The 27,821-nt window shown below is 39.7% G+C and overlaps 1 protein-coding gene across 1 annotated transcript in view; it reads right to left on the reverse strand.

The window, feature by feature from the left end:
* The window catches only part of PKHD1 (PKHD1 ciliary IPT domain containing fibrocystin/polyductin), a 531,849-nt gene that overhangs the window by 409,934 nt on the left and 94,094 nt on the right, over nt 1-27,821 (reverse strand). Inside the window, exon 35 of the mRNA XM_062186248.1 lies at nt 13,532-13,682. Coding sequence (XP_062042232.1) covers nt 13,532-13,682 — 151 coding nt within the window. The remainder of the gene's footprint in view (nt 1-13,531; nt 13,683-27,821) is intronic.

Raw genomic sequence — 27,821 nt, forward strand, 5'->3', positions numbered from 1 at the left:
CAGCATCCCATATGGGCACTGGTTCAAGTCCCAGCTGCTTCACTTACAACACAGCTCTCTACTGTGGCCTGGGAAAGCAGAAGAATACAGCCCAAGTCCTTGGGCACCTGAACCTCCATGGGAGACTTGGAAGAAGTTTCTGGCTCCTGAATTCAGCTTGGCACAGCTCTGGCAGTTGTAGCCATTTAGGGAGTGAGCCACTGGATGGAAGACTTCTCTGTCTCTGCCTCTCTGTAACTCTGCATTTCAAATAAATGAAAAAAAAAATCTTTAAAAAACAAACAAATATATTCTCCCATTCTGTCAGTTGCTTCTTCACTTCATTGAGTGTTTCCTTTGCTGTGCAGAATCTTCTTAGCCTGAAATAATTCCATTTGTCCATTTTTGCCTTTATTTCCTATGCTGGGTGGGTGTTATCCAAGAAGTCTTTGCTTATGACAATATCTTGAAGTGTTTCATTTATGTTTTCCTGCAGTAACTTGATGGTTTTAGGTCTTAGATCTATATCTCTGATCCATTTTGAGTTGATTTTTGTGTAAGATGTAAGGTACTGGTCATGTCTCATACTTCTGCATGCAGACATCCAATTTCCCCAACACTGTTTATTGAAGAGACTGTCTGTCACTTCAGAGAGTGATTTTAGCCTTTTTGTCAAAGATAAGTTGACTTTGGGATGCATGGAATAATTTTTGGGGTCTCTAATCTGTTTCAATGGTCCACGTGTTGATATTTGTACCAGTAGCAGGCTGCTTTGATAACGTCCCTGTAATATGTCTTGAAATCAGGTATTGTGAGGCATCCAGCTTTATTTTGTGTATCTTGTTATTCCAAATGAATTTTAGTCTTTTTTTACATATCTGAGAAGAACATCTTTGGTATTTTGATTGGGATTTTGAATTTGTAAATTATTTCATGTACTATGGACATTTTGAGGATATTAATTCTTCCAATCCATGAACATGGAAGATTTTTCCTTTTTTTGGTGCTTTCTTCTATTTTTTTCCTTAATGTTTTGTAATTTTCATTGTAGATAACTTTGATACCCTTGGTTAAATTTATCCCAAACTTTTTAAATGTATTTGTAGTTATTGTGAAAGGGACTAATCTTACAAGTTCTTTCTCAGCCATTGCATTGTTTGCATATACCAAAGCTATTGTTTTTGTGTTTTAATTTTATATCCTCAAATTTGCCAAACTCTTATGAGTTCAAATAATCTTCTCATGAAGCCTTTTGCTTCTGCTATATATATATAGCATCATATCATCTGCAAACAGGGATAATTTGACTTCCTCCTTTCCCATTTATATCCCTTTGACTTATTTTTCCTGTCTAATGTCTCTGGCTGAAACTTCCTGAACTACATTCAATAATAATGATAAAAGTGGGCATTTTTGTCTGGTTCCAAATCTTAGCAGAAATGCTTCCAGCTTTTCACCATTCAATATAATGCTGGCCATGGGTCTGTCGGATATTTCATTAATTGTGTTGAGGAATGTTCCTTCTATACTCAATTTGCTTATGGTTTTTATCATGAAAGGATGTTGTATTTTATCAAACTATAATACTGTGAGACTGAAATTAACAGTAAAGAAAACTTGTCCAAGTTCTATAACATGTAGAGGAGTTATTAGCCTCAATACTATTTTTGCTCTAGACCCCAAGCTCATAACTAGCATATCATAATGTCTCTGCTGGACTTGCTTCCTGTTCCTGTTGAATTTTCATATGTGATGACTTCCTCCCTCTCAAAGCTGGAAAATCTAGTCACAGCACTACACTGAAAAGCAAGTCATAGAGAAACTAGACACCAAGAGTCCTGTTCACTGTGCCTCCTCTTTCTCTTTGCTGCCTACCTAAATATCCTAAGGAAGTAAAGTCCTTTCAGATGTGAAACATGGTGCCTTCCCAACTCCTCTCTGTCCCCTAGAATCCCCCACCTCAGAGAGGTTCATTGTCCTAAATTGGGAGCCTAATTTCACAAGCAAAACACAGTCACATGGAATCAATAAGTTTCCTCCAGTTCATCAAGGTCATAGGGGAATGGCCAAATTCCTATATTTTATATCTCTGATATAACAACTAGTTCAACTCTTCTTTCCACATTGCCTCACTCTACAGACACTTGACCCTGATGATTAAAAGAGGTGGATCTGAAAGAAAATGCAGGATGGAAAAGAGAAGGGAGGAGTAGGAGAGTAGGGGAGAGAATAAAAGAAAAACCAAAGGGAAAGAAAAGAAAACAAATTGAAAAAGAAAAACTGTTTTTGGTTTCAGAATTAGGAGAAACATATTTAAGAAATAAAAGATATTTTGAGATTAGCCTGTAAACACCTATAAACATGATAAAAAACATATAAAATGAGTCACATCATCAGATGGTTCTAGGATAGTCTCCTTAAAAAGCTTAAAAAAAAGTATGGTTTTCTTTTTTAACAGTAATGCAATACAGATACATGTTTTAATCCACCAACTCATCAAAAACAAATCCAACATGGATCACACCCTCAGAGTGTTTAGTGTTCAGGTAGATGTGATGTTTAAACGTACAGGTAGGGGCCAGCACAGTGGCATAGAGGGTAAAGCCACTGCCTGCAGTGCCAGCATCCCAATATGGGCACCGGTTTGAGTCTCCTCTTCTGATCCAGCTCTCTGCTATGGCCTGGGAAAGCAGTGGAAGATGTCCCAAGTCCTTGGGCTCTACACCCATGTGAAAGACCTGGAAGTTTCTGGCTCCTGGCTTTGGGTCAGTGCAGTTCTGGGTAGTGCAGCCATCTGGAGAATGAACCAGTGGATAGAAGACTTTGACTTTCTCTCTCTCTCTCTCTGCCTCTGTCTCACTGTGCCTCTGCCTTTCAAATAAATAAACCTTAAAAACACATGTGATTGAAATGTATAAAAAAGATTCCATAAAACAAGTACAATAAAATCTTTATGAGATCTCCTGAAAGAAAAACTCTTCAATTTTAAAGGAAGGAAAAATCTTTCTTGTGGAGATTCTCATTGATGAGCCAAAATAAACATAAAAGTAAAACTATTTCAGAAAAGAATGGCATTGCTTGAACCATCCAAACATTAGAGTTGTCTAAGGTGTATTTTGTAGTCACTAGAAGAATGAATGAGATGAGAATGTTGTAGAGGGTGGATTTTTTTTTTTTTTTTTGACAGGCAGAGTGGATAGTGAGAGAGAGAGACAGAGAGAAAGGTCTTCCTTTTTGCCATTGGTTCACCCTCCAATGGCCGCTGCGGCTGGCTCATCGCGCTGATCCGAAGCCAGGAGCCAGGTGCTTCTCCTGGTCTCCCATGCGGGTGCAGGGCCCAAGGACTTGGGCCATCCTCCACTGCCTTCCCAGGCCATAGCAGAGAGCTGGCCTGGAAGAGGGGCAACCGGGATAGAATCCGGTGCTCCGACCGGGACTAGAACCCGGTGTGCCGGCGCCGCAAGGCAGAGGATTAGCCTGTTGAGCCACGGCGCCGGCCATGTAGAGGGTGGATTTTGTCAAATCAAACAAGACACCTAAAAGACCACATCATTAATCAAAACACACGTAACTTGAGAAAACTATCTGTAGCACTAATGATAGCAAGAATAAGCATGAGGAAGTTCCTACTCAGTCACAATCCTTATCTGAATCCTACGTTTCCTGTTGGTGATCTATGCCATCTGCACGCATTTCACTGCTACTCATTCACACCCACCAATACTGCCTCACAGTCTCCAATTTCATTAAGGACCTCCTGCTCATATTACTTTTTGATATTTCTCAAAACACATAACTTCAAACCCTCCCCAAGCCTGAGTTCTAGGAAAGAATTTTAAAACACACTGTTATCAGGAGAATCCTTTGCCTATGAGATTTTGCCTAGAATTTGAATTGGTTATGATAACTTAGTAGCAAGACTCAAATTTAGAGAGTGTGAGTTCTTCAATTTTTAAAGGTAGCTTTGACTATTGTACATCATTGCATTTACATCTGATCTTTTAAAATGATCCTGGAAACTTTTGTCAAAAAAAAAAAAAAAACTATTGAGATGTTTTATTGGAATTACATTGACTCTACATTTTAGTTTGGAGGATCATCTTAACACTATTCGAAATACCAATAATGGTTCTCTTTATGTTACTTCTGATTGGGATTTATTAAGTTTTTCATAGTTGTGGCTATGTAGCTTTCTCCAAATTTATTAAATCCTTACTATTAATTCTTTGAGCATTTCTCTACCTCTACCTCTCCTTTCCTTCTGCAACTCCAATTACACAAACATTAGAGTACTTGACATTGTCCCAGAGATCATGGAGTCTCTGGCCTTTATACCTGCTCCTTCTTTTGTTCTTCAGTTCAAGTAGCTTTGATTGTCCTGTCTTGAAGGACACTGATCTTGTCTCCTACAAGGCCCAATCCAATGTTAAGCCTATATAGTGAAATTCTCATTAGAAATGTTCATCTTTCATTTCTATAGTTTTCATTAATTCTTTGAAATTGTTTCCATTTTCCTACTGATATTTCCTATAACTTATATTTTATAGTTTCTCTAAAACCTTTAATATGTTTATAATTATTTTAAAGTCATTGGTACATTCTGACATCTCTATCATGCATAAATCTATTTAAGTTAATTACATATTTTTGGTTTTTTTCCAGGTCCAGGATGTTGGGCTTTGTGGATGCTATATTCTTGAAAGTCTGGATTTAGTTGTCTTCTTCTAAACAGTGTTAGACTTTTCTCTAACAGGTAATTACTTTACTAGAACAGTTTAATTTTGTCAGTACCTATTTACAGGATTCATTTGGATTGGTCCAGGGTAGCTTTACTGTGGGGCTGAACTAAGCCTCTTTCTAAGGGGTTCTCTTCCTGAGCTCTCAATTCAACGCCCTGTCATTGAATGAGGTCTCTCCACATTAATTTGTCAGCATTTAAAAATCTCCCAGTTACTGTTTTTATTTACTTCAAAACCCCCAGTGGCCAGTCTCTGACAGACATTGTGGAAATACACGGTGTTACTGTTACATACTACTGTTAACTATATGGCCAAAGACTCAAGGGAATCCAGGGAGATTTCCAGAGATACTTCTTTAAAAGCTCATTCTTCCCTGATACCATGTCCTGCAAACTCCATCAACATGAGCAACCCTGAACTCCAATCTCTGATTTTTCTGCTAAGACTGGTTCTCTCTCTTTGGGTTCTATTTCCCTGTGCTGTGTTTTCTCAGACAGGAAGTCACTTCTGTGTTTCCCTTATGGGCAGGATCATAGCCTTGTGCTGTCCATTATCCAAAGCCTGAAATAAATTTTGATGAGTTTTATAGTTGTATATGGAAAGAGAGTAAGTCTGAAACTCATTACTGTCTCATGGCCAAAACCAGAAGTCCATCCATTCATACTTGACAGGAATGCACTAAAAATTTAAGTGGCCAACTTTTTTAAGTGATACTTCATGAAGTATCCAAATTCCAGTCTCTGTGGGTCTTTTTTCTGATATAATCTTTCCAGGAAGTTTCATCCAGCCTCTTTCCTGGGAGGAGTAGGACTTGTTTTCCAGCATTCTGGCCCTGGGCAGAGGAAAGAACTTTGTGAAGGATAAATGAGTTGTCATCACTTTAATGAATAAGCCAACTTTTCACTTATCCTCCAGATTTCAGTAGTATTCTCCACCCCTAATCTTCCCTGTGTATTAATAACCTAAATAATATCATTTCAATTCAGTTTGCCCAAAATTTATGCATCTGCTTCCTGGAGGGTAGGATAAGAATATCTATCTGACCTAGTCAGCTAGGAATAGTATCTAGTAGATATAACGACGGTTTAAAAAAGTTAAACAACCTCAGTTGTAGTCCCCTGCCTCCTGCTTATATTCTGATACCTAAATTTCTTTAAGTTCATCATTTTTCCAGTGTTCTGTCTAGTAAAATGTCTTCCTCTTTATACAAATTTCCTGGGGAAGACGTTTGGCCCAGCAGCTAAGACACTACTTGGGATACCCATGTTCTATATCAGAGTCCCTGGTTCAAGTCCTGGCTCAGCTGCTTCTAATGCAGCTTCCCGCTAATGCATACCCTGACAAGAAGCAAAAGATGGCTCAAGTATTCAATCATGGGACCACGATGGAATTCCAGGACCCTGGTCTAACTTGGCTCAGCCATGCCTCTTGCAGACATTTGTGGAGTGAACCAGCAGATAGAAGATCTCTGTGTACCTCTCTATCTCTCATATAATATGAAAATTGCATTAAAAATGTCCTTTTACAAGAGCTTAGTTTTTATTTCCTGCATCCTATTAAGTCATTTGCCATTCTATTTACTTTCCATCTTCACATAATGTGGTTTATGTTACAAATATCTCATTTTATCAAAGAAAGAGCTTATGTCTCCGATTCTTGTTTTCTGCCTACTTGACATAGGTTTATTCTTACATGCAGATGACTACATTAAGCTTCTCCACCACATTATTGACAAACTTTACTCCATACTTGCTGTTTGGGGTGTTCTTTGTACCTCAATAGTTTCCATATGCCATATTTTCTCTCTTGGATTAATTTTATAGTTTGTCAGAGCACATCATTTTTCAGAGTGGGCACATGATGATAAATTTTCCAAATTTTTATATATTTTGAATGCCATCTTGCTCTTATTCTAATAGTATTTGACTGCATATGAGATTCTAGGTTCAAAATCCTATCCTAGAGAATAAGCACTGTTCCTGATGTCTTTCCCACTGATGTGACTCATGAGATGTTCAGAAACCCTTGCAAGTGTCCTCAACTGAAATCACTGGGCTAAACATCTGGATAAATTGAGAAAAGCAGAGGAACACCTTGGATACTGAAATGAGGAGAAAGCTGGTTTATGCTGCCCTTTCCTTGTTTCTGAGTCTGTCAGTTTCCTTGAGCTTGGTCCAGTTTAACATTGACCCTAATATCCACAATAGACTAACGCTATCTCCTGTCCCTAGACAAATAATCTCTCTATTTTTTATGAACCTCTAATGTGCCTTCTAATGTGCCTGGAAAAGCAGTAGAAGATGGCCCACGTACTTGGGCCACTGCCATTCATGTGGGAGATCTGCATGGAGTTTCAAGTTGCTGGCTTCTGTGTGACCCAGCTTAGACTTTGAAGCCATTTGGGGAGTGAATCACTATCTCTCTCTCTCTTTCTCTCTCTCTCTCTCTCTCTCATTGTAACTCTGCCTTTCAAATAATACAATCTTTAAAAAATAAAAGAAAAAAGTGGGGTAGGAGAGGGGATATGAATTGGGATTTGGCCTAAGTAAAAAATACAGCTACCATCAACTCAATTCTAGGCATAAGGCGAGGGAAGAAGGAGGATGAAGAGCCCAGTTTATTTATTTCATTCATTTACTTATTTATCTCAGAGGCAGACAGAGACAGAGAACTCTGATCTGCTGATTCACTTCTCAAATGTTAGGGAGCCAGGAATTCAATCCAGGTCTCGAACATGATTGGCAGGAATTCAGCTACTTGAGCAGTCACCAGATGCCTCTCTGCGTGTACATTAGTAGGAAGCTAAAATCAGAAGCAGAGGCAGGACTCCAACCCATGCACTCATATAGGATGCAAGTGTCCCAAGTGCGGTCTTAAAAGTTATATCAAATGCCCTCCTTCTTTTAAGGAAATAGTATTCTAAGCAGAGGAAACAGCAAATGCAAACATTCCAGGGTGGTTGTATGCCCAGCATGTCCCAGAAACAACTAGGGCCAGGGTGCCCGGAGCAGAGCAAGCAAAGTTAAGAAAGAAGTGAAGCCACAGAGGATCTTGCAGTGAGGGTAGGCAAATGCAGTAAATGGTCTTTTGTCATTATAAAGACTTTGGATTTCATTTTGAGAAAGACTTTGCAAGGTTTTCTAAGAGGAGAGTGAAATTATCTGGTATATTTTGAAAGTATCATTGTGGTCTATTAGAATAGGCCAAAGGAAGGTTGAGGTAGGGATGAGGAAGAAGGCTGGGAGACCTGGTAATAAATAGAAATAAATGATGGTGATGATGGTAGCTGTTAAAATTGCTACAAAGTTGTCAGAAGAAATAGAGCCAACAGAATTTCCTAATGTATCTGATTTGGAATCTAGTCTAAGTAAAATGATTGAGCTACCATCAACTCAGTTCAGGGCATAATGGAAGGGAGAAGGGGAGATGAAAAGCCCAATTCAGAATCTGTTAAATCAGAGATAACATTTTGATATCTAAGTGGAGATGCCAGTAGATAGTGAGGTATGGGAATTTGAAATTCAGAGGAAGTTCCGGTCTGGGCCAGAAATTCCAATTTGGGAATCAGGAGCATAGATAAAGAATATTCAAAATTTTGAAAACCCAGAACATAACTTTTCTTATCTACTATACTTAAATTCTTATAACTTGGATTACTTTGTCTAATAGAAATTAGCAAGTGTTGACTATTGAGTGTGTTCCTCTTCTCTATTCCTTATGCCATTTCCATACTCTAGTTACCTCTCACTTGGTTGAGATGCTTCTGTCTCCAATGGGTTTACTATCCAAGTCATCCTGTACCCAACTACCATATTGATATGACTAGATCATTCCTCTGATCGTGCAGTGACTACTTGAGGATTAATTGTCACCTGCAGAATTAAAAAATCAGATGCTTAACACATAACATAATTTTCCAAATCCATAACTTAACAATCCCCTTCATATATGCACCGAGCTTCTTGCATTCTTCCAAGTTCATGGCTCAGTGCCTTTGTACTTGCTAGTTCCTCCACCATAAATACCTTTCGTCAGCATCATCATGCCTAAATGCTTCAACAGAGCTTGGTTCACTGCCCATTTGAAGGTGACTTTCCAATCTTGGAGCTCCTACTATTTCACAGAACAAACATGGCAAGGGCAACACTTCCCAAAAGGAAGGCAACAAGACAAATAACAGCTTCAAGAGGAATACTCCACATCATGACCCTTCTTAGAGATTCATATTATGTATTCACATATTGAAGCTATCAAAATTCCTTTGGCAGTAAAATATACATAACTTTTTTATTTATTTTATTTATTTATTTTAAAGGCAGAATTAGAGAGAAAAATAAAATAAGAGACAAAGAAAGAGATCTTCCACCTGTGGGTTCACTCTCCAAATGGCCTCAATAGCCGGAGCTGTGCAGGTCTGAAGCCAGGACCCTGGAGTTCTAATGGGTTTTCCACATGGGTGGTAGTAATCCAAGTACTTGGGTCATCTTTTGCTGAATTCCCAGGCACATTAGCACAGAGCTGGATCAGAAGTGGAGCAGCCAGGGCTTGAACTGGCACCCATATGGAATGCCAGCCCCTTCACAACTATTTTTAACACAGCTTTCTCTAGTGCTTTTGACTTTGGAACCCTTTTATCTATCACCAAATGCCTATTCTAAGGAGCTAGCATCTCAAGGTACTCACATAGAGAATTCTTGAACATGAAACCAGGGTCCTGGATTCTAGTCCTGATAAAGCACCTGTCAGTGCCATTCTTCCTTATATATAAGCCCAGATAAAGTAACTGTATCATAACACAGGTGACACATTGTTCCAAGTCCAAAAGTAGGAAAAATTGTATGTCTCAAAATAGGGAGGGTAAATATGCATCACATGTAGGTGAGAAGTTGTTCCCAAGTCCAGATAGCATAATCACAAATCCAACCAGAGTAACATTTTATTCCAGCACAATTGATTGTGCACCTTGCGCTCTCAAAAGTATCCTGGTTTAGGTGATAAATTATAATATCACACCTCCCTTAGGATATACCCCATGTGAAGAGATAGATAGGTCTGGGCCTCTTAACTTACAAGGCCTAAAGCCCACCAGATTATTATCAAGCCCCTTCTATCAGGTTCTATTTGCCTCTCAATCAGTAAAATTACTTGTAGCTTAGACAGCACCTTTCTTAGCTCCTCTAATAATGACTCTGTCCTGTGTTCTAGACCCTGTCTAGTCCACTTGGGCCTCATTCCTTTGTAATCATAACCTCTACTCTACCACCAATGGCTCTACTCCCAACCTGTGTGTACTGATGGTCCTCTTCCCCACTTAATGCTGTATAATTGTTCAGACCTGGTTAAGGCCACTCTTAGGATCATTGGTTACTATCCTCACTCTGTCTTTTATGACCTTGTCTAAATATGATCCGAGTCGGGGAACTTGGAAGGCTTCCATAGCCTTGGCAACTCATGACGACAGCCTAGGGTGGTTACTGGCGCCATAAACTAGAGTGTCAATTTGTTGGGTCAACAACAGGAGCCACTGTGCGCTTGCTCCTGATGTGGGATCTCTGTCCTTAATGTACTGTACATTTTGATTCAGTGCTGTGACTAGTACTCAAACAGTATGTTTCGCTTTGTGTTTCTATGTGGGTGCAAACTGTTGAAGTATTTATACTAAATTGATCTTCTGTATATGAATAGAATTGAAGATGAATCTTGATGTGAGTGGAAGGGGAGAGGGAGCGGGGGAGGGGAGGGTTGCGGGTGGGAGGGAAATTATGGGAAGGGGCAGCCATTGTAATCCATAAGCTGTATACTGGAAATTTATATTCATTAAATAAAAGTTAAAAAAAAAATTATAATATCAGTTATAAGACGCCACCTATATAAGTCATTAGACCTAGCTCTGAAGCAAGCCAAGCCATTCTACAATAGAGTGAAACCAAGAATTAACAATTTAACCATGACCTAGAATTTTGTTTTTCTATGCACTTGGCAACTAAGTGCCCACTTAACCATGGTAGGCACTCCTATCATATCGATTCAGTCAATACAATGACTTGTGCATGAGTTTCTTATTTCATTCAACTCAGGTGATTTCATTATAAATCCCTACCATTGTTTCACAACAACTCTTGGTTACTTGATAGGGTCATGCTCTCAGTAGACAGTTTAAAACTACAATATTATCACCAACACTTGCCCACAACATTTTTCAAATATGGAATCGATTTCCCCTTGACTCCCTCAGGACTCAGTTTCCTACTCACTTGCTCTAGCCTAGTAGGTTTTGACAGATATGTCTTCCTGGCTCCTTAAGGTTAAATGGCTTACTTCCCCAACAATGACTATTGGTCACATAGTTCTTTATGCCAAATAACTAGTTGTGTGACCTTTATCAAGTCACCTCTTTTTATGATTCTTAGTTATCTTTGAAATGAGATGGCTGACCTGGATTATGTCCAATTCTCTGTCCATCTGTGGTGAGTTGACTTTACACACCCTTCTTTGTAGCCTACCTACTTCCTTATATGCCCTTATCTCCTTATTATCCCTAAATGGTGAGATCTGTTTCCATATTTTATCTCCTTCAGTGTGTGGCAGAGGACCATATATACTTATGACATAACTGTATACATGACATAAATATTTTAAATTTACAAAGTATTTCAGCTCCAAAAAATCATAATTAAATCCCAAAATAGTGACAGATTAAATGTAATCTAAGTGAAGTGATGTGGTCAAAGTAGCAAGCACTACAGGGAAATAATTCTGTACTAGCATTGCTATAGTGAACCACCACTGCCAATAATGATGGGCATTTACTACATGTGAGATATGGTTCTCAGTGGCTCACATGTTGTATGGCTCATGATTACTCTATTAGGTGGCTACCATTATTAACCCCACTTTACAGATGCGAGAACCGGGCATAGATGAGTTAAGTAATTGCCTGACATCTCCCAGGAGCAAGCTGAGCAGTCCAGCTCCAAAACCCACAGAAACGTCCACTGTGGCAGCCTGGCCCACCATCCCTTTCACCAGCATTTGCTCCCATGAATATCCCAACACCAGGCTTGTATCCACCCAAACGGAAACTAAGGCCCAGAGAGGCTTGACGATTGCTCACTGTCACACCTGACTATGATCACCGACATCCAGCTGCTGAGAAAGTGGCATGGTGTGAATTGGAGGATGTGATTAGGAGATAGTGTTCCTGGAAATGAGGAATTAAAATTGGCAGTGAAATGTTATACTACTATAGTTTTAATGATCTGTGATTATTTGAAACTTTACTGTATATTGGCGAAATGGTCATGCTCCCATTTGATTACTGTGTATAGCCCTTGTTATATTACCACTGAACTAGGGTCTTTTTACTTTTTACTTGTTGATTTCTTTATTTAGGGAGGCATTAAGCCCTTGACCATAATGTTAACTACAAGTGTGTTATCTCAAACACTAAAAAAGGAAGGAAGGAAGAGGGAAGGAGGAAGGGTGGACTGCAGGGGAAGGGTGGGAGAGAGGAAGAGAATATCATCATATTCTTAGAATTGCATCTAGGAACTAAATTGAATCTGTGTTAACAATACATTGACATTATAATATAAAGTATTGAAAAAAATTTTGGAAAATAAAAGTAAATAATGAAATTGGCAGTGAATTGAAAGGAAAAGGTGTTTTTGATTAGTGGTGGTAGGCAGTGGGAGGGGGCACAATGATGCATGAAACGACAGCCCTGGGAAGTCACCTGAAGGAAAGGGAAGGTAGGAGGAAGAGAGAAGCCCAGGAGTGATGGGATAGAGAGCAAGGCCCCAGGGCAGTGGAAAGGTGAGGAGGGAGGAGGAACAACGCTATTTGCAATTGCATACAAGTTCAGCACTGGCACTACATTTATAGAAGAAATATGCAATACAAACCAGAAAGTACAGTTTTGGATTCGAAGTATGGCTTGACTGAAGCAGCATTCACGAAAGAATCCAGACTTGTGTATGGCACATAATAGGCACTTAATAAATGTTTGTTCCAAATAAGAGAGACCAAAGAGGAAAATCTGAGAGTTCCTTTCATAAAAAGAAAGGCACCTAAGGGAGTAGGTGCTCAATAAATATTATTTTTATCTGTGTGCAGTGAGAAGCCTGGGGGGTTATAAACGATTATCTGATACATTTCCAAAGAGCTCTTAGCCTCCGATTTCAATTCTCACAAATTCCCTGGGGAGGCTGTAGACACTCTCTCACTGGGGAGCTAAGAACACACTCTTACAAGAGCCATGTGGAGGGCGGGGGTTGGATGATTCCAAAAGGGATAAAGGGAGGAACAGGCTAAACCCAGTGACACTGCAACCCTTTCAGTTCTAAGTTCCATGCAATTCTCACAGAGAGGCAAGTTTCCTCTGTTCCCCACAGAACAGAGATAATCTGGATTGACCGGCAAACACTGCCGTCCCAAGCTGAGGATGGCTGAGCGATCTGGAAGCCTTCCAGAAGTGCCTCGTTCAACTGTAAGCCACTAATTCATGAAGAAATAAAGCCAGAGAGCCCATTTCAAACATACATGCGGAAATCAGGACAAAACACTGAGATTATCTGCTCGGAATTTGCTTTAAGAGAGCCCAGGCAGCGCTCATTTATTTTTGAGAAAATATATGATTAACCATAGTTAAGTATGAATTCAGATGTTGTACATTAGACCAGCTTCTCGAAGTTTGAGAGCATTTAATATTATATATCGCTGCCATTTGGACTAAATTGTTTTTTTAATGTACACAATATTACAAATTTAATTTGAGCTGTTTGAATCAGTCTGTAAAAAAGATTTGATTATACCTGAGTGTTCTGGCCCCAGCTTTTCCGTATCTCAGTAATCTTGGCGGTAATTGGCTGATTAGGCGTCTCACACTCCATCTTTGCCTCAGTTTCCATGGTAATGTTACAGGAGCTATTATAGATGAGAACTTCATCTCTTTCTACTTTAGGGCTGAAACGAGAGGGGAGGTTAAATGGGGTGTCATCAATCTTAATGAAATGCAATTATTTTTACTCTTATTAATCATTGCAAGCCATTAGCTTGTGGCAACTACAGGCCACCATTTGTCAAATTTTGCAAATTTCTGTAATTCTGTTTCCATTCTTTTATTGTTTATTTGTTTTCCCTTTATCTGCACACTCTGCAATGAAAATGCACATGGTAAATATCTTTCACTGAGGCCTTTCTCTCTTGAAATCTATTAGCAACATTAGCAAAAGCGTTTCCAAGTCCAACTTAACAAACAGTATGCAGGCAACAATTCTAGTTCTAAAAATGGAAGCAAATGTTGGGGAGACTTTTTGTTTTTGTTTTCCTTTTCCCTTCCCTCTTCTTGCTCTTACTCACACTTAGTGTTGGGGGAGTGAATTGCCTGAATTCCCCCTAGGGCAAAGGGAGAAATTGGAAAACCCACACAACTGGCTAACTGGTCCCTAATTCCAACTGTGAAAAAATGAGCTCATTTAGGCTTGCAATTCCCTCTCCCCAGCTGATGGCAATGAGGCTCTGTTGCTAGCAGTGGAACATTAACTTAGTAAATTAATTAAACTTACTTAACAGCCCAGACTAAGGAGATTCGATATATGTGCCAGTTATACTACCAGCCACTCACTTTAAAAGTCCTCTTGCTTAAAGGGGAGAAGTCAGACTGGATGTAAAATGCAGCAATTTAGCATCACACAAAGTCTTACAATGTGTGGTCTAGAAGAAGTGAGAGCATGGACATTGAAGGGATTCGTCCCCAACAGGTGTGATACTTATTCAAGAATAATCTTGGCTTTAGGCATTGTTGCCACTAATTCAAAGACCAGTAGGGATAATAATGCATGTTTCATGCTTTTCAACAATTTCATATGTATGACCTCATTTCAGCTTGTAAATTAGGTAATGGTATAAAAAATATGACCAAAAGATCAGATTTGCATTAAGTCAAACCCAAGAGTGTGACAGCTCCAACAGTAGAACCTAGGTGTCCTGTTTCCTAGAACAGTGCTCCTGGATTTTGAGATGCTGATAGAACACAGACCAAAAACATGGCAGATCCCATGAGAACACCAGGAGGTGTGGAGGAAAGGGCAAAAGGTCACCTCTTGAGAAACTGAATCACAACGAACTGTAGCATCTTTTATCAAATCAATGTCACAATGGTTTCCCCCACAATTTGCTAGAAATAATAAGCAGGATAACTCACATTTCACCACTTAATCTTCTCTTTTCCAAGCTAACTCATTCTCTGCTCTACATTAACCTAAGAGGTGACTGCCATACCCTTTGTCTTTGACCTAACTGAGAGGGTCAGTTTTTTAACATTTCAACACCAGAACTGAATACAGAGTTTGAGCTGACCACTGGGACTCTGTTCTCCTTTTACATAAGCCTTTTCCTCCAATGACACTATTGTATTCATTGTAGTCTCCACACTTGCATGAAGATGTGTAATAAATTCCAATTCTCAGAGCTGTCATTGCCCAGTGATTTCTACAAGCCACATTTGCCCAGTTAATTTTCCAAGAAGCACTAGCATGATAAGGTTAGACCTGAAGAAAGATCAGCTAGATTTGGGTCCCAGCACAGGCATTCTCCATCTATATGACATTGAAGGCATCAATCTGTAACCTTTGCCTTTCCATGCTTAAAAAACTGAATCACTGCTAATCCAGTATCTATTTTGTAGAAGTGTTGAGAAAATTGAGCAAAATGAAGCTTATAAAATGATTAGCACAGAACCTAGAACAGAGCAACTATGTGATAAAGGCAGTTCTTATTACAGTTTTTAGCAGTTGTTCTGTTAATAGCATTATTGTGGAAACGTAAATATAGGAATTTACATTCATTATTGTTGTATTTCATCTCACTGATTTGGACCCATTGCTCAAATATATTTTAAATCTGAAGCCTATAATCTAGCTATAAATCCATCAAGCTGAGCCATTTCCATGGGTTAAACAAAGCCATAGAATAAATACAGCATTTGCTCCTGGAGTGTCTGTAATACTCTAAGACTCAGAAAGGAAAAGCAAAGTAATTTAACTTTTAAATTAAAATGTAATGTAATATTTAAATAAATATGGAAATATGGTAGGATAGAATGCAAAATTCACATGGACTTTTGAAACACCTGACTTCAAAGAAATTTGAGGTTTCTTTCAGGCCATTTTGGGCTTTGTATCCAGAACACTTTTTTAAACTTTTTTGCTACTTGGGTTGGAAAGGTTATTGGGATAGTTTAAGAAGGTCTGTATGTTCACAGCAGGTCTTGTCTCCCCAAAACTCTTGTAGTACTTAAACTGTTCAAACTTTAATGTCTTAATATTGATGGTTGGTGGATTAAAGGAAGATGTTTGGTCTAATTGTGTGAGTTAGGAGGTGGAGATAGTGGGAGGTGCTTGGGCCACTGGGAGCATGCCCTTGGAGTGAGGTACTCACAAGAGGGTTATTATTTGAGTTCAAGTTTGGTCTAGGATCTGTCTCTCCTTCCTTGATCTACTATGTGACTGTGCCTCTGCACCTGCCATGACCAGCATCCGCAGTTACCCATCTCTATGGCCACTGGATCCTGAACTATAAGCTCTAAACTGTGAGCTGAAGTAAACTTTTTCTTTCTCTCTCATTTTAGTTAAAGTAACTAAAAGCAGATGAATGCAGTCACCTCCTATATTTGCAGCAAAGAAGCTTTCTACACCATCACATCATTTGTTATTTCATTCCAAAAGATAAGTTGACTTCAGTTCTAAGGCTAACAAAGCATCTGATTAATAATCTTTCTAGAATTCTGCCAGGGATAGTATCCAGCTTAGTTGTCTAAATGATGATCAATCACCTAAGCAAGTTTTCTATGCCTTGTATATGAATGATCTAGCAATACAGACATGAACCAAAGGAAAGTAGTGACCAATTTCTTTAAAATCCTTTTAGCCTTGGCCTTCCACCCTCCCAAAGAGCCTTCTTCTACCCTTTTCTAGGCTTATTGATGTCAAAAGTACAAGTAGAATAGGCTGAATCACTCTGTCCTCCTTTTTTGTTTGCCTGTTAGCAATACACCATCTTCCTTAATCACATTCTTCTTGCTCTTAAAAGAGTTAAATCCATTTGTTCTAGCATTTACTTTTTTGTAATAAGCTTTAGCTCATATTCCTTTTTGTATTTTTCCCTGATAATCTTGCTACAGATTTTTTCATGGAAAAGTGCTCAACAAAATTAGCTGAAACACTAAGATATCAAAAATACATTGACATTTACAAAATTTCAAAATTTTTAAGAGCATGGTGGGGGCAAGAGCTGTGGAGTCACCACACAGACCCTGGGAGTCAGGTGAAAGCAGGCCAGAGGCAAGCAGCCTGCAGACTCGCTTATTTCAGTTGCTACAGCTGCTTATATAGCCAAGGCAGCCAATCTGGTCAAGGGGCAGTCTATGCCCTAACCAATCACACCCTGTTGCCAGGCAGTATCCGAACCCATCCAATCACGACCTATTGTCACTCAGGTTCTGTTGTCATGTAGTTTCCAAAACCATCCAATCATAGCCTATTGTCAGTCAGGCTCTGTTGTCATGTGGTTTCCGAAGCCATGCAATCACAGCCTGTTGCTAGAAAGTTTCTGTTGTCAGCGGCCATGTTGGCATGACCTTCTCATTCCAGCACAATTATTCCATGCTTTCTTCCATAATAATTCTATGAATTAATAAGTGTAGTTGAGGGGCTGGCTTTGTAGTATAGTGGGTTGGGCTTCCACCTGCAGTGCCAGCTTCCCAACTGGGTACTGGTTCAAGTCCCAGCTGCTCCATTTCCAATCAAGCCCCTTGATGATGTCCTAGGAAGGCAATGGAGGATGGCTCAAGTGCTTGGGCTCCTGCAACTGCATGGGAGACCTGGAGGATGCTACTGGCTCCTGGTTTCGGATCAGTCCAGCTCCAGCTGTTGTGGCCATTTGGAAGACCTCTCTGTCACTCTTTCTCTATGTCTGTAGCTCTGCCTCTCAAATAAATAATCTTTTTTTAAAAAAGTGCAGTTGACCATACATATGTATGCATATATAGAAATGTATATGTACAGGCTGGCGCCACGGCTCAATAGGCTAATCCTCTGCCTGCTGCACTGGCACACTGGGTTCTAGTCCCGGTTGCCCCTCTTCCAGGCCAGCTCTCTGCTATGGCCCGGGAATGCAGCGGAGGATGGCCCAAGTCCTTGGGCCCTGCACCCACATGGGAGACCAGGAGAGGCACCTGGCTCCTGGCTTCGGATCAGCATGATGCACCAGCCACAGTGGCCATTGGAGGGTAAACCAATGGCAAAAAGGAAGACCTTTCTCTCTGTCTCTCTCTCTCTCTCACTATCCACTCTGCCTGTCAAAAAAAGAAAAAGAAAAAAAGAAAGAAACTGTGTATGTACAGAAAAGGCAGATGGATATAGATACAGGTATAGATGCATATGCATACAAATATATATGCATACACATAATTACTTGGGGGATATTTAATAAAAATTATTAGTCTAAAGGCTGGCAAAGGTAGTTTTAGAACCTAATATTCCTAACCCTTAATCTATTGTTCATTCAACTAATCAGATAGTAAAGTTAGCAAGTAATATTCTTGCGTGTGCTCTTTAGGCTAAGTAATGAAAACACTAACAGGAATTCTATACCCGTCACTTAACTTGAAATTGCTTCCTATGGCTCCAAGAGCTCACTAGATCCACACAGTTCAGCTAAGGCTTTCATCACAGGTGTCTACAGCATGGCATCTTGCCAAGTACACCATGAGTCAGAAGCCTTGGGTTCCACCCCAACACTGTGTTCCCTTCCTTCTCATCCTATTCCTGACCTACTGGTTTCTGAACAGTTCATAAAACCCTATGGTTTCTTTGAATTTACTGCCTCCGCTGCTTGACTCTCCACGGTAACACCTTCTCAACTCAATACAAAAGACACTTCCTCAGAGAAGCATCCTCTGGAAATTCTGCCTGAAGTACTCCATATCATTTTCCATCTCTTTATAGCACTTATCACAACATATGATTATCTGTTATTTTCTGAGTTTATCCTCTATCCTTAAAGAGAGGGCTTTCCTGTCTCATTCACTACTGATTCACCAGCATCTAGCACAAGTAAAATGTAGCAAGCACTTGATAAATACTATATGATACATGGATGGATTCAAGGACGGATGCATGGATGGGCGGGCGAAAGGATCCATGCATGCATAGCTATATGGATGGATGTAGGATGAATAGATAGATGCATGAATAGGGAAGAAAGAGTGGATGGATAGATAGAAGCATGGATGAATGTGTGGATGATGGCTAGATGGCTAGATAGACTGGGTTTATTTTTGTTACCAGTACATATCTGCCTTTATCAAATGTCATCAAATCTATAGTGGTAGTAGCTAACAAGGAGATGAAGCACTTGATGGGAGTCAGTTCCCTTGGAAGGTTCTGAAAGTGGTCCTCCAGGTTCATAAGCACAGTCTTAAGAGGAACCAAGTAAGCCATTTGGCACATGATTTTCTTATTGTCCCTTGAAAAAATATAGTGTTTTACTGGTTACTGAATCAGCATACATTCAGCAGAAAATACATAAAATCTCAATGAAGAAAATAAATATGATCTGTACTCTAGCCAAATAGAAATAGATACTATCAAAATTTTAGAATATATTCTTCTAGTCTTTTTTCTCTTTTTTAAATGTGTTTTTATTTACTTGAAAGTCAGAGTTAGAGAGAAGAGAGAGAGGGACAGGGGCCACAATGGCCAGGCTGATGTCAAGAACTGGGACTTTAGCGGGTCACCCATATGAGTGGCAGGGCCCTAAGCACCTGGATCATCATCTGCTCCTTTTTCCATGACATTATCAGGGAGCTGGAAGTAGAGCAGCCAGGACTAGAAATGGCACATGTATGGGATACTCATGTCACTGTCAGTGGCTTTACCCACTACACCAAAATGCCAGCCCCTCTAGACTTTTTTTCTAATTACTTGTGTGTAAGCAAACATATTAGGATATACAACAGTATGGTTAATTTAATATACTATTTGTGACTTGGAATTTTCACTTTGCAATAACATTATAAGGATTTCTGTATTTGATTAAATATTCTGCATTATCATATTTAAAGGTTTCTTAGTATTGTATCATTTGGATGCACTTTATTACTAAAACTTAAATGGATACTTCAAAAGTTCATGAAAATGGAATGCAAAGATAAATTTATAAAAAGTAAGAAGAAATAGAGTATTTGTCAGCTAAGACACTCCAGTCCTCTCTCCTCAGAGACACAAATTTGAACAGGCATTCACATATAAAGTCACATTTACAAGAGCCACGGAAGCCAGCTGAGAGACTATAGTAGCTGATTTTACTATAATAATAAGGAAAGACATATTGAAGAAGGCAGAAAGGAAAGATTTGTCAAGCGACCCCACCCCCAACTCCAAGTAGTACAGCAGGGAGAGAGATACCTCCTGCTTAGGAGAGGGAGAGAAAAGAAAAACTGGACCATAGCCCTTAATCCCAGCAGCAGATATGCCACAGCGAAACACAGAATCAGAGAGTCAGACAGGACCCGTGGCCTCTGCCCTCAGGCCAGAACCCACAGACTAGGCGTTTGGTCAAGTCTCCTTTCACTACTCCTCACCCAAGCTTCAACATAAAGTAGAATAAGACTATAGCCACTGGAGAGTGGGGTGAGCAAGTGAACTTAGGACTTCGCCTTGAAATTCAGAGCTGGGTCTGCTTCTATGAGAGCCAGCACCAGGTAAAACTCACAAGACTATCTTCAGGGTCAGTGCTGACGGACGCAGCCCCTAGATGTCTCCTGTCATCAGGAGGAAGTTTGAGCCCTGATGAGATGGATTCATTTCTGCTTGTGTCTCCACCAGTCTAGTGTAAGTCAGAAATGCACCCCCAGGAATGTGCAGGCTTGGTGTGTGTGAGACCCACAAGTGACACAGCCTAGTGTCAGCCTGGGTGGCCAAAGGACTGCCACTTCTCTGCCACCACCCTTCTCCCAATTTGTGGCAGTCAGCAGAGCAAGACCCTAGTAGCCTAGTAGTTAGAGCAGGGCAGGAAAGCAAGCTTAAAATTTTTCCCTGAAGCTCAGAGTTAGACCTCCTGTAGTGAGACCAAGGACCAGATAAAGCCCAAAGGCCTCTATCTCCATGCCAGGACTCAATGAAACAGCCTCTAGATCCGCCCTGGCATGAGGTAGAGACCTGCACCCTGGTGGAATGGGTAAGTTTTTAGCCTGAATCACCCCCAGCCTCTGGTTTCATGTGCATCTCTAAGACAACATAGAATCCTGTGGCTGCAAGACTCAGACGCAGTCCAGCATAGTGTCAGCCTGGGTGGCCAAGAGACTGCCTTCACCAACCCTCTGCCAGCAATGCGCAGCAAACCAAGAGCAAAACTTCAGCCCTTGTAGGTTAACCCTCTACCTGTGGTGCCAGCATCCCATATGGGGGCCAGTTCTAGTCCAAAATGCTCCTCTTTCAATCCAGCTCTCTGCTATGGCCTGGGAAATCAGTAGAAAATGGCCCAAGCACATGGTCCCCTGCACCAACATGGGAGACCCAGAAGAAGCTCCAGGCTCCTGGCTTTGGATTGGCACAGCTCCAGCCATTGCAGCCATTTGGGGAGTGAACCAGCAGAGGGAAGACCTTTCTCTGTGTCTCTCCCTCTCACTGTCTGTAACTCTGCCTGTCAAATAAGAATTTTTTTATAAAAAGTGATAGAAAAAGCTAATTCACAGATGCCCAAATGTTAATGTAAGGACATAGGAAGTATGAAAAGCTAGGCAATATTATACCTTCAAAGGAACAAAATAACGCCTTAGCAACAGACTCTATTCTACAGAAAAAGAGACTGATGAAATGTCTGAGGGTGGGAAGGATCACTATGTTCCTAAAGTTGTATTTATAAATACATGAAGTTTGTATACCTTAAATAAAAGGTTTCTGGGTTTAAAAAAAAAACATTCATAGGAAAACAATTTAAAAAAACAATAAAAAGAAATGTCTGACACCTGACAAATAATTCAAAAGAATTATTATAATCATGCTCAAAGAGATGCAAGAAAATACAGACAAATAGGTAAATAAAATAGGGGAAACAACAATGACATGGATTAGAAACTCAGCAGAGAGATAAAGATCTTGAAAAGGTGCCAAAGAGAATTTTTGGGAAAAAAGAGCAAAGTTAAAATCTAGCTCTCTGCTATGGCCTGGGAAAACAGGGAAAGCAGTGAAAGATGGCTCAAGTTGATGGGCCTCTGCACCCAAATGGGAGACCCAGAAGAAGCCCCTGGTTCTTGGCTTCAGATCGGTGCAGCTCTGGCCATTGTGGCCAGTTGGGGAATGAACTAGCGGATGGAAGACTCTCTCTCTCTCTCTCTCTCTCTCTCTCTCTCTCTCTCTCTGCCTCTACTTCTCTCTCTGTGTAACTCTGACTTTCAAATAAAACAAATAAATCTTAAAAATAAAAATACAGTTGAAAGCTTTAATAATTGGATGGATCAAGCAGAAGAAATAATATCTAACTCAAAGACAGTTATTTTGAAATATCCCTTTCAAACAAAACAAAAAAGAGAAAGAATGCAGCCATCCTTCAATACCTGTAGAACACTATTAAACAAACACATATTCCAATGATGGGGATTCCTGAGGGCAAAGAGGAAAAAGGTTTAGAAAAACTATGCGGGCCAGCGTCGTGGCTTACTTGGTTAATCCTCCACCTGTGGTGCCTGCATCCCATATGGGCGTGGGGTTCTAGTCCCGGTTGCTCCTCTTCCAGTCCAGCTCTCTGAGGCCCAGGAGGGCAGTGGAGGATGGCTCAAGAGCTGGGGCCCCTGTACCCACATGGGAGACCAGGAAAAAGCACCTGGTTCCTGGCTTTGGATTGGTGCAGCACCAGCCATAGTGGCCATTTGGGGAGTGAACCAATGGAAGGAAGACCTTTCTTTCTGTCTCTCTCTCTCACCGTCTATAACTCTACCTGTCAAATAAATTTAAAATATAGAAAAACTATTTGATGAAATAAGAGCTAAATACTCCCCCTAATTTGGGCAAAGATATGGATATCCAAGTACAGAAAAAATTCTCACCACAATCCATTATAGTCAAACTCTCAAAAGTTCAATACCAAAAGAACACAAAAATTTTCAATATCAAATACTAGATCACTTTTTTTTTTTTTTTTGGACAGGCAGAGTGGATAGTGAGAGAGAGAGACAGAGAGAAAGGTCTTCCTATTTTTGACGTTGGTTCACCCTCCAATGGCCGCTGCAGCCAGCGCATCTCGCTGATCTGAAGCCAGGAGCCAGGTGCTTCTCCTGGTCTCCCATGCGGGTGCAGGGCCCAAGGACTTGGGCCATCCTCCACTGCCTTCCCGGGCCATAGCAGAGAGCTGGCCTGGAAGAGGGGCAACCAGGATAGAATCCGGCATCCCAACTGGGACTAGAACCCAGTGTGCCAGCGCTGCAAGGCGGAGGATTAGCCTGTTAAGCCACAGTGCCGGCAAATACTAGATCACTTTTAAGAGAACCCTATTAGATTAACAGCTGACACTTCAATGGAAATTTTACAGGTCAGGGAAGAGTGGAATGATATATTCCAAGTTCTGAGAGAAAATTACTGCCAGACAAGATTCTTTTGCACGGTGATGTTATCTTTTATAGAATAAGAGGAGATAAGCACTTTCTAAGATAAGCAAAAATTGAGAGAGTTCATCAACATCAGACCAGGCTTATGAATGATGCTTAAGGGAGCCCCATATATAAAAGCTATAGAAAAATATCAGCCATCATAAAGACATGGAAAAGAGTGAAACCCACTAGAAACAGAACAAATGATACTCAAAGTAAATGGAAGAAATTTTTGAAAATAACAGGACTAGAGTTATTATTAACAATAACTTTGAATATAAATGGACTAAATTCTCCTATTAAAAGATACAGACCAGCTCTGGATTAAAAAACAAGACCAAAAAATATGCTACCTTTTAGAAACACAGTTCACCAATAAAGACACAGATGGAAACTGAAGGGACAGAAAAAGATATTCTCTGCAAAAAGAAATCTAAGGTGAACAGGAGCAGCTATTCTTATATCAGACAAAACAGACTTTCAGATAAAAATGACAAGGTCACTATAATGATCAAGGGATCAATTCAATCAGAAGGTATGAGAATTGTAAATGTATATGCACCTAATGCCAGTGTACTCATTGCATAAAACAAACATTAGTCAATCCAGAGAGAGATAAATTTCATTGTAATAATAGTGGGGACTCTAACATCCCACTGTCAACCAATGCACGGATCATACAGACCAAAAAAACAAAAAACATGAAAGTTAAACTACACTAGACCAAATGGATCTAAGAGACATTTACAGAACATTCCATCCCACAGATATAGAATTTCCTCTTTTTGTTTTTCCAGTCAGCACATGGAAAATTCTCTGGGATAGATAACATATTAGGTCAAAACAAAATGCTCAATAATTTATTAAAAAAATTCATACATTTTTCTTGATTAAAATGGAAAAGTCAACAAAAAAACTAGAAATTATACAAATATATGGACACTGAACAACACGCTCCTGAATCAACAAAGAGTCATTGATGAAATTGAAAGAGAAATTTAAAAATTCCTTAGAACTAATGAAAATGAAAACACAACATATCAAAACTTATGGGAGGCCAGCACTGTGGCTCACTAGGCTAATCCTCTGCCTGCAGCACTGGCACCCCGGGTTCTAGTCCCAGTTGGGGCACCAGGTACTAGTCCCAGTTGCTCCTCTTCCAGTCCAGCTCTCTGCTGTGGCCTGGGAGGGCAGTGGAGGATGGCCCAAGTGCTTGGACTCAGCACCCACATGGGAGACCAGGAAGAAGCACCTGGCTACTGGCTTTGGATCAGCACAGCACCGGTAATAGCGGCCATTAGGGAGTGAACCAATGGAAGGAAGAGCTTTCTCTCTGTCTGTCTCTCTCACTGTCAAACTCTGCCTGGCAAAAAGTAAAAAAAAAAAAAAAAAAAAAAAAACTTATGGGATATTGTAAAAGCAGTTCTAAGAGGGAAGTTAATAGTAATAAGTGCCTGCATTAGAAACTAGATAACAAATAAACCTAACAATGCATCTCCAGGACTTAGAAAAAAACAAAAATAAACCAAAACCATAGTGGAAGTAAAGAAATAGTAAAAACATAGTGCACATAAATACAATAGAAAATAAAATCACAAAGGATCAATAAAATGAAGTCAGTTTTCTAAATAAACCTTTAGTTAAACTAAGAAAAATGAGAGAAAATTCAAATAAAATCAGAGATCGAAAGGGAGATTTTACAACTGATACCATAGAAATACAAAGGATCCTTAGGAAGCATTATGAACCACTATACATCAAAAATTAGAAAACCTCAAAGAAATGGTTAAATATTTGAATACATATAACTTACCAAAATTAAATCACAAAGACAGAACACCTGAAGAGACTAGTAATGAGTAAAATCAGTAAAAGCCCAGGATCAGACAGTTTCACTGCTGAATTCTACCAAATTTTTAAGAAAGAGCTAAAACCACTTCTCAAACTATTCTAAAATATTGAAAAGGCAGAACCTCTTTCAAATTAATTTGAGAACAGAATTACCTTACATCCAAAAACCAGACAAGAATATAATCAAAAAAAGACAGAAAAGACATTATAGATCAATAACCCCTGATGAACAAAAATGCAAAACATACCAACATATTAGCAAAGCAAATTTTTAAAAAGATCATTAGTCATAAGTGGGATTTGTCTCAGGGATACAAGGATGGTTCAACCATGAATGAATGAACAAACCAATGAATGAACACAACATACCAACAAAATAAAGAACAAAACTCACAATCAATCCAAAAGAAACATTAAAAACATTCAAAAAATAGCATCTATTCATGATTAAGAACAACAACAACAAACCTTGTGGCCCAATGGGTTAAGCCACCTTCTGTAGTACTGGCATCCCATATGTGCACCAGTCTGAGTCCTGGCTGCTCCACTTCCCATCCAGCTCTCCCCTAATGTACCAGGAAAAGCAGTGGAAGATGGCCCAAATCCTTGGGCCCCAGTACCCACATTGGAGACCCAGGTGAATCTCCCAATTCCTGGCTTTGGCCTGGCACAGCCCTGGCCATTGCAGCTATTTGGTGAGTGAACCAGCAGATGTAAGATCTCTCTCTCTCTCTCTCTCTCTCTCTCCCCTCTCTCTCTCCCCTAATTTTGAATTTCAAATAGATAAATAAATCTTTTAAAAAGACCTTCAATAAATTAAATACTCATGATTTAAAAAACAAATAAAAAACCTTGAAGAAATTAGGTACAGGAGGAACATACATCAATATTATAAGGAAAAGTTACAAATGACAAACCCACAACCAACCTTTATACTGAATGGGGAAAAGATGAAAGCATTTCCTCTAAGATCTGGAACCAGACTGGGATGTCCACTCTCACCACTCATACTCAATATGATACTGCACGTTTTACCCAGAGCCATTAGACAAGAAGAAGAAATAAAATACATTCAAATAGCAAAGGAAGCAGTCCAATGTCCTGTCTGGAAATGTGACGATCCTGTGCAGAGTGAAACCTAAAGATTCCGTAAAGATACTATTAGAACTGATAAGTGAATTCAGTAAGTCACAGGACACAAAGTCAGCACACACAAATCAATTGTATCTTTATATACCAACAGTGGACTCACTGAGAAACAAACAAGAGCATTCCCTTTCACAATCACAATAGCTTAAAAAAAAAAAAAAAAACCTTAGAATAAATTTAACCAAGCATGAATGAGTCTTCTAGAACATGGCTGTATGTAAACACTACATACTTTCACCCACTTTCTTAAAATCCAACAAGTGAAACGCTAGGGGACACAGTATGAAGAAGTGTAAGGTTCTTGGTGCATCGCCAATAGCCCTCTAGAGTTTGTGCTGCCTTCCCACTGGCCATAGAGAACTCTGCAGTTTCCCTACACTGCTCATCAACACCTAAACTTTGCTGGAATCACAGGGCACTTCTCTTAATTTTTACTAAGAAAACACACCCACTTTTGCCTATTGCAATGGCAGGAACATGGAGCAGCGCTTTTGAAATGATATTAATGAATAAAGGCTTAACTTTTAATGAGTTCTGAGGCTCAGTGAGCTCAGCTACCTCCTAGAGTGAGAGAAAAATCATGAGAAAACTCCCCAGAAATAGCTGAGAGGATCCAAAGTCTACATTCAATGGAGGCAGGAACTGCTGACAGACTTCTTGGTGCCCTTTATGGAAGAGTTGAAATCCAGTCTCACCTGAGTACACACCCAGTACCCCATTTCCTAAATGCCATTCCAGAAAGTAACCAGCAACATGGGGAGTAAAGGGGCCCCTCTTTTTTTCTAGCTAAACTCAAACCTCTGGGTGCAAATTCATACGAATACACAGAATATTTCAGAACATCAAAATGTCAGATTTCCTTAGAAGGAGGGGTTATCCCTTCCATCGTGCATCATTTCTCTTGTTTAGTTTTCTATGTGAATGGTAAAATAGGTCTTGATTAAATAATCAGGCAGACCCACTCGATCTAGACAGGAAATAAAGGAGGATGCCCTGAGATATCTACCACCCTGCATAGGGAAAGAACTGCTTACTGAAAGTAAGGCCATCTAGAGTTACTAACAGGGTCACCCTATAATTTTTAGAAAAGAGGGGGGGCCTGGAAAGTTTGTTAGGGTTTTTTAAATTCAAAAAAAATCCCTAAAGCTTACGGCTTCCAAATCCTAGATCTACAGGAATTCCGCCTGCACTGCCTCCCCTTCTTTTCAGTAAACATTGTACAATCTGCTGGATTTCTCTATGGCTTTTTTTTTTCATACTAGCGAATCTGTTTGGAAAGAAAAGAAAAAGGAAGGGAGGAAAAAGCCTTCTGTTTTTCATAACGTCTAATCTTTTTCCCCATTGGCATTCACCAGATGTTGCTTTGGATCGGAAGATAAATATTAAAATCCAAGCAAGAACAAAGCGAGCTGTTTACTGGGCAGATTTTTCAGATGTTCTCCTGAACACTTAAAAAA

This window comes from Lepus europaeus, chromosome 3 (genome assembly GCF_033115175.1).
Source record: "Lepus europaeus isolate LE1 chromosome 3, mLepTim1.pri, whole genome shotgun sequence".
NCBI classification, from domain to species: domain Eukaryota; kingdom Metazoa; phylum Chordata; class Mammalia; order Lagomorpha; family Leporidae; genus Lepus; species Lepus europaeus.